Consider the following 12,281-nt stretch of genomic DNA (forward strand, 5'->3'; position numbering starts at 1 on the left):
GTTTGGTTAAGCCAGATTTCTTAGACTGAGTTTTACTTTTGAGTTTTCTAATTTACCTTAGCAAGGAAGAGTTTGTAGAAATATTGTATTCCTGTTACATTGTCCAATACTGGCTTTTTTATTTTCACTTCAGAGTTAAAATTTTAGTTCAGGAGTTAATTTCCCAGTCAAGATGTTTTCTTACTTTAAGCATACTCTCATGTAAGCCTTTCAGTTTCCTAAAGAAACTGGCATTCTAAAACACCAATAGGAGTTAGAGAATATTTTGAAATCTACTTTAATCATTTGGTATAGTAGAAGTAAATAAAGTCAGAGACTTACTGTCTCTACTTCAAAAATAAATGTCTTGAAGTTTAGTTGGCTTTTATATAGCAGGGGAATTTTCTGTCCTATGGCAATTTTTTGTTCCATCAATTCTTAATTGGGTTTGCAAAATAGAGTTTTAATTTGATTTCGTTAAGAATCACATTTTGATAATGGTATAGCTGTTGAAAGTAAAAATATAGAAAGGAACATGGCAAGGAATATGGTCACACATAAAAGTAATGACAGATATATTGGTAAGTGTTTGGAAGTAAACATAAACTAATGAAACTGCCTCTTTTTACTTGACTTTGTATGCACTGTCTTATTAACAGGAAATAACCCTAACTGGAGGTTATCAACATAGGTCATATTCCCAAGTTCCACAACCAGAACATGTTGTTACAGTTTGGCATTCAAATTGAATAAATCTTTCTGTTTCATTTCCTTCTTTTATTGCAGCTTTGTATCCCATTTTATCAACCAGTGTAAATGTTAATATTGGCGACATACAATGTTGGTGTCATAGCACAGAATTCGTTCTTTGTAAATATTTTTCTAAAATATAGCCTATGCTTATCATTGTCATGTTTCTATTACGGCAGTTGGTGTTGAACTTTGTGTATTCAGGAGAACTAGCAGAGAACTGAAAGGACAGTGGCTCTGCCGACCTGTGACATGCAAGAAGAGTGATGTGGCTGATGCTGTAGTTGGTTGCCCTTGACTCCTGAGTCTGGCTGATTTCAGTTTGTAGCTGGTTTGACAGAGGTTTTCATTATTTACTGGGAAACATGGCCTAGGAGTTCCTGTGTAAAAATATTGACTAGAAAATGGCTGTATAAAATTATTGCCAGGAAGTCATCAGTTTGAAATATCGATCCTTAAGAAAACCCTTGTTGTTTGTTTCAGGAAATTGAAAGGTTGGAAAGTAAATTAAATCAGAGCCCAGAAAGGTGGCAGCTTTTGTGGGAAAAGGTCAAAATGAATCTCAAGGATGACACGAGACAAGACAATGTGAGTAGCAGAAAAGCTCATCCAATAGGATAATTCCAGTCCTGCTAGGTAGGCTGCCTGAGGTGCTGACAAAATCACTCTATTTCTTGGTATAAAATACTGCTTTTAAAAAATTGAATATGTTGCTCTAAAACATGATACTGGCTCTATATTTCTGCATGTAGAAAAATGTAATTATCCTTGTGCTATTCATCTAATTGCTTTTCCAAAGTAGATTAAGGCATGCAGATGAAATGAATGTGAGCATTTTACTAATACATAAGCATATGCCCTTATATATTTAAAAGATTCTTGAAGTAAAAAAGAATCAGTTCCTCAGAGTAACCAAAATGACATCACAGAGTTTCAGAGATAAGTAAAGAGAGTTCCATGACTAAATGGAATTTTGGAATTGCAGATTCTAGTAAAGGTAGGAAGGGACATGCTTGTGTTTGCCGTTTTTGACTGCATTAAAAGAAGAGCTGACTATAGAGGTATTTTCTAAGTCAAAGGCTGCCTCTTTGCTGTCTATATGCACTAGGAAGAATGTTAGATACTGCTTTTTGTGAGCTTTCCATATAAACAGTGAGTTACCAGTTCAAGACTGTAACCTAACTCTTCAGCTTCACATGCTGCTTCAGATTTGCCAGTCTCTGTACCCACAGTACTACTTCATTATTTGTCCTTTGCTCTCAGGAAAGCAATGTACTTCATGTCTGTCAGAGCCGTTCAAGCTCACTTTATACCCGAGACTAGCTCAAGATGACAAAAAGTTTTATCCTAGCAAAGCAAAGGATTCTTTTATTGAATTGGAAGCAGAAAAGAAAACTTGTATTACAAAGATTTTTTTTGCCTCATAATAATTCATATGTTGTACCATGTGTTATCATTGTAACGTTGAGACAGCCTCACAGTGCAAGACATGTTGCATTACCTTTTTTCTTTTACTTTCGTCTTTTTTTAGCTCCGGAGACATCCTTCTGGCTCCTCTGGGATGATGTCAGCTAATCTACATTCCTATCAAAAGAGGTCTTTGTTGGAAATACCTGACAGTGGGTTGGGTGAAGAACAAAGCACAAACATCTCTCCCTCTAATGGAGTAGAGAGAAGAACAACTACTCTGTACAATCATTTCACATCAAAGAATGATGAAAATAGGTAAACTGAATAACCACAGAGTATTTCTTAACTTTGTATTAGATTGGTACCAGTAGTCTTTGCCTTAGGCAAAAAAAAGAAAAAAAGAAATTTTCATATGCACTAAATGCTTTGTGACTACTTTGTTCCTTCTTTGTGGTTTTGATTACATTTAGTTGTCTTGATGGATGGGCCACTGTCTCCTAGCAGTGTCTTTCAGTCTTCCCCTTTACATGCACAAGTATATAAATGTGTAACTGCACATTTAATGTATCCAAAACACCGAAACATTTAGATGTTTGTCAGTGTATCAAAGTTACTAATAACTGAACTATTGGTTTAAAACTGATTTGTTTTACTGCAGTAAAATAAGTGTTTGAATATGTATAAAGTCGTTGGTGGGGGTTAAATCACTGGTATTCATTCACATTATGGAATCACATCCCATTTTGTGTACCTTTCAGATCGTTTGAAGGTACGCTATACAAAAGAGGAGCTTTACTAAAGGGATGGAAACCTCGCTGGTTTGTGCTGGATGTGACAAAACACCAGGTAAAAGCTTTTCAGATAATGGATGTTTTTGTGGCTAGTTTTCTGGTTTTTACTTACTGGGTTTGTATGCATTGATTTTACAAAGAATATTAATAATGATAATTTTCAAATGTGATGTGTTACATTATTATAGAGCATATGTCTATGTTTATCTTGTGTATCTTTTACCTGATGCACCATTCTGCATGGACAGAGGTGGTTTGGTATTTTGGTTTTTGGTTTTTTTTTAAACAGTCATATCTGTTTAGCATATAATCATAATAGTCTTCTTGGACTGGAAGTTATGCATTATTGTTTAGGCCCAATTTTTTTTTGCCTGCTTCATACCTCAGGAAAGAAAAAAAAAAAAGCCATGTAGTGCCTGAGGGTATTTCCTGGTCATTGTGGTAGACCAGTAATACAAGCAATTTAAAGCACTGCTAACTCTAGAATGTCATTAAGCAATTAAGTGGTGCACATAATTTGCCCTTTAATATGACCTCTTTAGTTTCCAAAAGAACTAAAAGCTTTTTCTGAACTAGGGAGTGAAAAACCTAGAAGGTGTTTCCTGGAGTGCAACTGGGATGCTAAAAGCTAATATTCTAACTGTTGGCAAGATTAATTCAGGTATCCATATTGAAACTGTAGAATATACTGTACGTTAAGTGTGTATTTTACAGCCTCATTGTTCCTCAAGCACTTTGCCATGAGCATTTTTCTTTGGAAATAAAAGGACATGGTATGCCCAGGAAAATCATGATCTGAATTGGTTCACTTGAATTTTTCGTGGTTTTCTGTTACCAATATTTGAGAAAGACAACCCCGAATCTTGGTATGAAAGTCTTTTCAGATACAGAGAAACAGGGTCACAAATCACTCTGAAATGAATTTGAAATTTGTAAAAGTCTGAGATAAAATTTCATCTCAAATCTATATCTCTAGAAGTCCTGAAATGCCAAGTTCCCAATTGAACAATTATTTCACGTGCCATATATAGGAGTGTTTTTAGACTAGTTATAGTGACATAAATTTAGTAGCAAAATTATTTATAAATACTCTGACAAATCATTGCATGGCAAGGAACTCTAAAAACAGAAGAGATCTGTTGATCTAAACATTTTACCCAATTTACCATGTTTGCCAGAATTCTGAAAATTTGTTGTCTCATATAGTTTAAATAATGTTGGGTCATCAAACAGTGATCTCTATTGACCCAAATTTCCACACAGCATGGATTGTAACCTCCGAGACTCATGTATGCTTTTGTTTAAAAATATTAATTTATTGTAATCAGTACACTTAAAAAATATGTAATAAAGGTAAAGACAGTCATCTTTTAAAATGCCAAGTGACAACTTCTAGATCAGTGTGGTAAAACACCAACAAATATGCTGATTGTAGTTATTCTTCAGATATACAGGAGAAAAGGTTTATTTTGCAGAGGGCAAAAATACTTTTAACTGGTTTAGCATATCCAGATATCCTGATAAATATCACAGATGTAGGAGTAATACAGGTCAATCTTAGTTGCAATTCTGTTGTTTAAGCTTAGCTGTGAAGGTTTGCTTGAGTATTTTGCATTGATTTATGGGGTTGTTTTTTTTTATTTTTTTTAAAGCAAGTGTTAGATTTTCTCTTCTGGAACTTGTTTGCATGTTAAAACTCAGTTAACAGAGTGATTAACATTCCTGTCTTTGCAAGGAGAAACAAAAAGCCAGCTTCATTCAGCCACTAAGTGCAGTATAGGGAATTGTGAGTTTTCTTTGTAGTTTATCTAAAATTATATTTAAAATTCTGATGATAATTTTAAATTCTTGAAATATAAAGAATAAGTGTTCTATTAACTGCTTGGTCCTGCTTTCATCCTTCACCCGTCCTCTGCCCACAAGCAATGCATGACTATTTGAAGCTCCTCTTCTCTGAAACTCTGGTGACAAGGTGCTCCTTCTCCATCCATGTGTCTGCACGGGAGCAGATGGTGGATATTTTGCTGTTATCCAGAGACATCAAATAGAGGCCTAAGGGGTTGTGGTAAATGGAGTTAACTCCAGCTGGAGGCCGGTCACAAGTGGTGTCCCCCAGGGCTCAGTGCTGGGCCCAGTCCTGTTAAATATCTTTATCAACGACCTGGATGAAGGCATTGAGAGCACCCTTAGCAAGTTTGCAGACAACACTGATTTGGGAAGTAGTGTCAATGTGCTGGAAGGTAGGGAGGCTCTGCAAAGGGATCTGAACAGGCTGGACTGATGGGCTGAGACCAATGGCATGAGGTTTAACAAGGCCACTGGGGTTGTTTAGCCTTGAGAAGAGGAGGCTGAGGGGAGGCCTTATTGCTCTCTACAACTACCTGAAAGGAGGTTGTAGAGAGGAGGGTGCTAGCTTCTTCTCCCAAGTGACAGGGGACAGGACAAGGGGGAATGGCCTCAAGCTGCGCCGTGGGAGGTTCCGACTGGATATCAGAAAAAAATTTCTCACAGAAAGTGTCATTGGGCACTGGAACAGGCTGCCCAGGGAGGTAGTTGAGTCACCATCGCTGGAGGTGTTTAAAAGGTGGGTAGGCGAGGTGCTGAGGGACATGGTTTAGTGGCAGATAGGAATGGTTGGACTCAATGATCCAAGAGATCTTTTCTAACCTTGTGATTCTGTAATTCTATGAAATGGAGAACTGACCAGTTAAGGGTGGTTTTGTATGTATACAAAGCCTGTCATTTGTGTGTTAGAAATTTTCCATGTCTGATGCCGTGTGGTCCTCATAATATTTGTACCTCCCACCCTTACCTGTCCATGCCTCCAAGTTGTATTCAGGAAAAAGAAAGAAGTAGTGAAAGGTCCATCTAAATAGCATGTTTTGATTTTTTTTTTTTCCTCTTGCGGTCTAGCTGCGATACTATGATTCTGGTGAGGATACGAGCTGTAAGGGACACATAGACCTTGCAGAAGTAGAAACTGTGATTCCTGCTTCTCCAACAATTGGAGCCCCAAAACATGCAAGTGAAAAAGCGTTTTTTGATGTAAGTATATCTGGTCTTTACTTGGTCATTCTGTGAAACCTTTCTTTGTGTGTTTAACCTGCTACTTTCAGTCCTACTGGAAGGGACTGTCATGCCAACTCAAGACAGAAAGTTTTTACACAGCAAGCATCTGGCCCTCACTCTCAACTGCACAAATTAAAAAAATGTTACATTCAGACCCAATTATTACATTGAGTATTATGGTTTAAAGTAAAGTTTGCAGGTTTCTTTTTCTCTTGTGTGTGCCAACTTGTTCTTATTTTTCCTTTGCAGTTGAAGACAAATAAACGTGTGTATAATTTTTGTGCCCAAGATGCACAGAGCGCCCAGCAATGGATGGATAGGATCCAGAGTTGCATTTCAGATGCTTAGAAAGGAAAAACATTCCATAATAAAGACACATTTAAAGCGCCTCTTCCTGTAAGAAGCTAAGTTCTGAAATGTTACTGACCAGCCTTCCTTACATTTCAGGCATAAAATTTCATAATATGCTAAAATTCCATATCTGTGTAACAATTATAACCACTGTAACTGCTACTTTTTTTCTGCAGGGAGAACTTTGAAAAATAATAATCCGTTATTCTGAATTTCCACATTCTTCAGTACAATTGCTAGCTATAAAAATGGGCTGTATTTGTACTATCATCTAATCCTGGTTTTCTCATTTCAGTGCTATTCTATTAAGAAACCTGTCCAAAGGGAATTGTAGATTTTATCCCTTCAACATGAAGTGTATTTTCACTTTATTTATATTTTTAAACAGAATGTTCTTATTTCTAAGCCAGTCATTAATAAGAGGGAACATGTCTACAATTCCTGAAAATAAATAAATAAATGAAGCTTGTGAGTCCAGTGACACATATATCAGATTGCCAATGTTTATAGACAGTTGATATTTTTAAGACCAAAAAGTGAAATGGCCCATACCAGACTTTCAAGTGTCTCGTCAGTGTGCAGGTCGTTCTCTAATCTTGTGCTCTACTGAGTGCTTCTGAAATGTTGTTAGGGAATTTAAAATTCTAGGGATTATCTGAAGGTCATAGCACTTTTATTTTAGATTCTGTTTGCAATTACAGTAGGATAAATCAAAGAAAACTGGCCAACACTATCCAGGAGAAACAGAAAACAACGAACTAGGAATTCAGTAGAAGAAAGATCTCATATGTATGAGTTGTATATGTTAATTTATATGCTGTTCTGCTCACTGTAAAATAAAAAATGGCAAATGTGATAATGCACTAAACAATGAAGCAAGCACTTGCACTGAAATCTTTAAATGCAGACATTTTGCAGGACAGAGGTAAGTTATTTATAGCAGAACAAAACTAGCTAGTTAACAACATTTACAGATATTAAATATGTACATAATGAGGTTTGCTGTGTTGTGATTTGATACTTTTTAAACATTTTTGCACATGAATTGGAAGACTGTTTATAGATTTTTACATTTGATAAAATTGTGTTTGTTCAGCTTATAAACCTGGTGAAACATTTTTAATATCCCCGAACTAGTAGAAATTTTACAGTCTACAAATAGTGATGACATTGAGTAGAATATGTAGGTAATTAAACCATTGTTTTTATTTTAAAATGTTAATATGTTAAATAGCACACTAATATTACAAAAGGTTTGTATATATGATTCACTATTTTCTCATTTTTCCAGTCATTCTGCTTGTAATTTAATATCAGCCTAACCAAACTGACTATACTTATAAGATTTTTCAGTTATTAAATTGTTTTTGGGGTTTTTTTATAACTAATGTATTTTGTCAGAAAAGAACATGAATTTCTCACCACACATGATAGGAAATGCAGCTGTTTTTAATGCATTTGCGGTTTCAAAACAAATATATGAAGGATTTTTCTAGCATTTTTCAATTGACAAATTTCCACCTGTGACAATGGTGTTTGCACATTTGTATTTTTCTTTGTATATTAAGTACTTTTATATGTACTTTGTAAAATACTGATCTTGTTCTTAGGTTAGATGAAATATACATACCACTGCTTATTTTGTAACTAGTTCATTTTAACTCTTGTATGTTATGTGATATATGTATGCTAACCATCTTGTAATAAATACACTTCTCAAGGAAAAGTAAAACCTTTCCTTTTACTGTAAAAGAGAAAAAAAGAGACCCACACGTTGAAATATTTCCATGGGCACAAGACAAATCCTTATTTACTCTGTATCAAGAATAATGGGTGTATTAAAAATGATGCGGTCTTTTGTATACTTGTAAATATCCTTACATAGAAGTTACATTTGAGCATCCTTAATTCAAACACTTGTCAACAGTAACACTAAAGACTAAGGAAATTAGAATTTAAAGCAAAATTATCATTCTAACAAGTCTCAATGTCTAGCCTTTACTAAAAGGCTAAATAGTTATAATGTTCATACTAAGTCATTGAGTAACGTTGTTAAATGTATTTTTTTTAAAAATGCCCGTATGGTATCACAGCGTGAATCAACTGCATACTTCCACCCTGAGACATTTCTCACTCATTTATATCACCTTATTAAAAAATGGTCTAGTTCATAAGAAATAAAATATATAAAAAAAAAGGCAATGTCTTACTTGAGAATGTTGCACCTAAATTGAATTACTGAGTGTAGCGGGGGATAGCAGAGTTAAAATGGAAAGGGAACGTGTGACGGAGGTAGGGGACCTGTGACAATTCTTGGATGCTGTGATGCTTAGATAAGATTTGTATATTGAGCTTGGCATGGATGGTAATGTTGCCTTAAATGTTGATCTCAATTTTTAGTGTCTGTATTGATGGAAAATGGACTCAAGCAACTTAACTTTAAAATATCCAAATAAAAGCTGAAATGAGATATATGATATTTGTGGTGTTTATATAAGGAATATACAAAGGAATGATAGGCATAGGCTCTTGGTTGAAGACACGAAGTTTGCAGTGTCCCTCAGGGTCTCTTCTGTTCAAAACAAAGATTCAAACAGAGATTAGACACAATGTGGAGAAGTTAGAGTAGCGTAAGCTCCAGCGTTTGTCAGTGTGTTTGAGCTGTGGAACCAGAAGTAGAGAATTAGGGACAAGGAATTTACTTGGGAACAGTTCTGTGTACAAAGGCATCTGTCTCCATATTCTATGACTTTTTTTCAGAAAGAGGAACCCATCCAGAAGCGGGGATGAGGTAAATACATGCTTCCTCTGGTGTTTCTCATCACTGTTCCCCTACTGTGTATCATTACATTCCTGCTGTAGAAAAGATAGTATTATCACATAAGAGGAGAAAATTGCTTGCCTTTTTCTGTCAAGTAACAAAATGCCCACATAACAAGTGACAGGATGAGCCGAGTTTTAAGTTTTGAAGAGTTATTACTGGTATATTATATTAATAATTTCTCTTTCCTATCTAACATAGAAATATTTTCTCTAAAAGCCCTTACTTTTGATGGAATTTTAGAATTAGTATACTCAATAATAAAATACTTAGCATGCCACACATGTGGATCACTGGTTATGTAATAACACACAAACAGCTAACATACCCAGGAACAAATGTTCAAAACTTTGTATCACATCCCACACACATTATTTGTATCTGATATTTTGTGAATTTCAGACATAACAAAAATGTGGTGATCTCGTCCAAATACTGTGATTTTGCCTTTTCATCCTGTAATATTCTTGGAGCATGTCTAAGTAGCTGCACCACATCTCTCATTTTTCATATTTGTGATCATCCAAATATTTTGTCTGTTCATGATTATCCTGTGGTTGCCTTGGAGAGTCAGAAAACTGAAATGAATCTACCAGTTCCCCATTTTTGCTAAAGTTTGTGATGAGTATCACTGTCGCACCTACTTGCTGGGCTTTTGTCTGTATTCAATGAGTTTCTTCCCACATGTTGACTACTGTGCAAGCCAAGGGCAGCATTAGTATCCACATTCTCATTTAGGAAATTTTGACCTTTGATCTTTTTCACATACAACTTTTTCTTAATTCACTGTCAAATAAGGAAGCTGCAAGTATATCCATGGTTCCTCTCTTTACTTTCCAGTCCAGCTAGCCTCTCAAAGAATGGATCACTAATACAAATAGTGCTAATAAGAATTGGTTTTATGTGTCTTTTTTGGATCATACAAAATCTCCAAGGACTAGTTTTACGGTCTTGCATTTTTCTGATGTAGCCTTTTCCAGTCTAAGCTGATGAGACTTTTCACCCAAAGTGACTCTTTTGATTCTTTATCTTTAATTCAGTACTCTTTAAAATTGTAAGAACAAATTAATTAAGTGTAATCAACCGTGGCTACCGTCTTTATCCACAGTAATTAAAATTCTGATACTAACTTCCCTTCGTTATCCTTCATCACAAGACTACCTGCTGAGAGCTGAAGGGACTGAACATTGATGTCATTGCTAGTTAGCAGGCAACTATGAAATAAACACAGCTTTTAATGAGTTCAGATTGTCATAATGCTCGCCTGAGTCATTCCTGAGAAGGCAGAGTCTTTCTTAAACTGAGATATTTTATTTCATAGGTGGACACCACATGTTATTCCTAGAAAGTTGTCAAAAGCAAACCTTGGAACCAAAGGTAAAAGCTGTGTTTTAAAGGCAGGCTTTGAGGCATAATGTACTTATATCTTGATCTCTATGTAAACCCTACAAAGCAGGAGATGTCCTAGTAGCAGCAGTACCTTCTAGAATATTCACACAGGGTCTACACTCCAGGAGATATGTGGTGAGGCAATAATAAAAGATGGAAATAGTTAGGCTAAGAGGACCACAATATATCCTGGAAAGAGGTACAGAGGTAGCAGTGGTTTTGGGTATTTTTCCTGCCCCTCATATTCGCCTAGAAGAACCTGAGGCGTATTAGTGGTTTATTTTAGTATTTATTTATTGATGACTTATTTATCATTGTATATTGACAAAATATTGATTATACATTGTTATTTAATGAGTTTCTATCGCTGTTCAACTCAGTAAGGATTCTTGTATTTCAGATCTACTCATCCTGTCGCCAAACAGGACCTCCAAAACTTGTTGTGTCCCTTTGCATTAAAACTGTCAATTGTCCAAAATTGATACTAGGTACAACATCGGTGTTCGGTGTCGGACAGATGAGACGGATGTGAATTTAACACCTACGAATACTGTTCTGTGTAAATCCATTCTCATTAAGGAGAAATTATCAAGTAGCTCAAGAAATTAGTGTCACACTGACAGCACTGAGGACTTTGCCAGGTTACACTGGCTGTGGGACATCTTCATTAGAAGTGCCAGTGAGTTAAAAATAATGTTCACATCAAGGCCTCCAGTAAGTTCAAAATTATAACATAAATTTGTGTATGATGCTCAATATAGTAAGCTATAGTACAAGTAAAATCACTCTCATGTTTGAATACTTACGTGTGTGCTCACATCCCAGAAAACCAGCCATATCCTGGGCTGCATCAAAAGAAGCATGACCAGCAGGTTAAGGGAGATGATCCTGCCTTTCTGCTCCACTCTGGTGAGACCACACCTGAAATACTGCATCGAGCTATGAAGCCCCCAGCACAGGAAAGACATAGACCTGCTGGAGCAGGTCCAGAGGACACAAAACTGATCAGAGGGATGGAGCAACTCTTCTGTGACGAGAGGATGAGAGAGCTGGAGTTGTTCAGCTTGGAGAAAAGGCGGCTACAGAGAGATCTTATTGTGGCCTTTCAATACTTAAAGGGGGCCTGTAATAATGATGTGGACTAACTTTTTAGTAGGGCCTTTTGTGACAGGACAAGGAGTAATGGTTTTAAACTAAAAGAGGGTAGATTCAGACTAGATATAAGAGACTTTTTATGATGAGGGTAGTGAAACACTGGAACAGGTTTCCCAGAGAGGTGGTAGATGCCCCATGCCTGGAAATATTCAAGGTCAGCTTGGATAGGGCCAAGAGCAACCTGCTCTGGTTAAGATTTCCCTACTCACAGTTAGACTAGGTGACCATTCTTTGGTCACCCAAACCATTCTACCAGTCTATGTTCATTGTGCTGCATTGTTATTGTGCCATCACAATAGTTAAAACTTTGATTTTTTTTCTGCTATGCTCAGATTATCACTGGCAAATATTTAATGCAATAGTTGAAGCAAATGCTTATACTGACATTTTCTTAACTCAAAAATACTTCTATTGTGTTCATTATAAAGCATTCAAATCTTCATAGTGTTTCATGCAGGCAAGTGATTTAGGATTGGAATTTCAAAAAACACATTGGAAAGTTGACGATGTAGTTACCGTTGAATTTTGATGAAATTGGGATCCTACAAGGTATTTTTCTTTGTGAT

General features: G+C 36.0%; 1 protein-coding gene across 5 annotated transcripts in view; it reads left to right on the top strand.

Annotated features, from left to right (window-relative positions):
- Nucleotides 1-8,820, top strand: part of SBF2 (SET binding factor 2) — a 256,714-nt gene extending 247,894 nt beyond the window's left edge. For all 5 annotated transcript variants that reach the window (XM_069857573.1, XM_069857575.1, XM_069857577.1 and 2 more), the window contains 5 exons: nt 1,213-1,317; nt 2,261-2,454; nt 2,898-2,985; nt 5,844-5,975; nt 6,249-8,820. In XM_069857573.1, the coding sequence (XP_069713674.1) occupies nt 1,213-1,317; nt 2,261-2,454; nt 2,898-2,985; nt 5,844-5,975; nt 6,249-6,347 (618 nt within the window). In that variant the 3' untranslated portion in view covers nt 6,348-8,820. The remainder of the gene's footprint in view (nt 1-1,212; nt 1,318-2,260; nt 2,455-2,897; nt 2,986-5,843; nt 5,976-6,248) is intronic.
- Nucleotides 8,821-12,281: the final 3,461 nt, after the last annotated feature.

The sequence above is a fragment of the Phaenicophaeus curvirostris genome, chromosome 5, assembly GCF_032191515.1.
Source record: "Phaenicophaeus curvirostris isolate KB17595 chromosome 5, BPBGC_Pcur_1.0, whole genome shotgun sequence".
Lineage (NCBI taxonomy): Eukaryota > Metazoa > Chordata > Aves > Cuculiformes > Cuculidae > Phaenicophaeus > Phaenicophaeus curvirostris.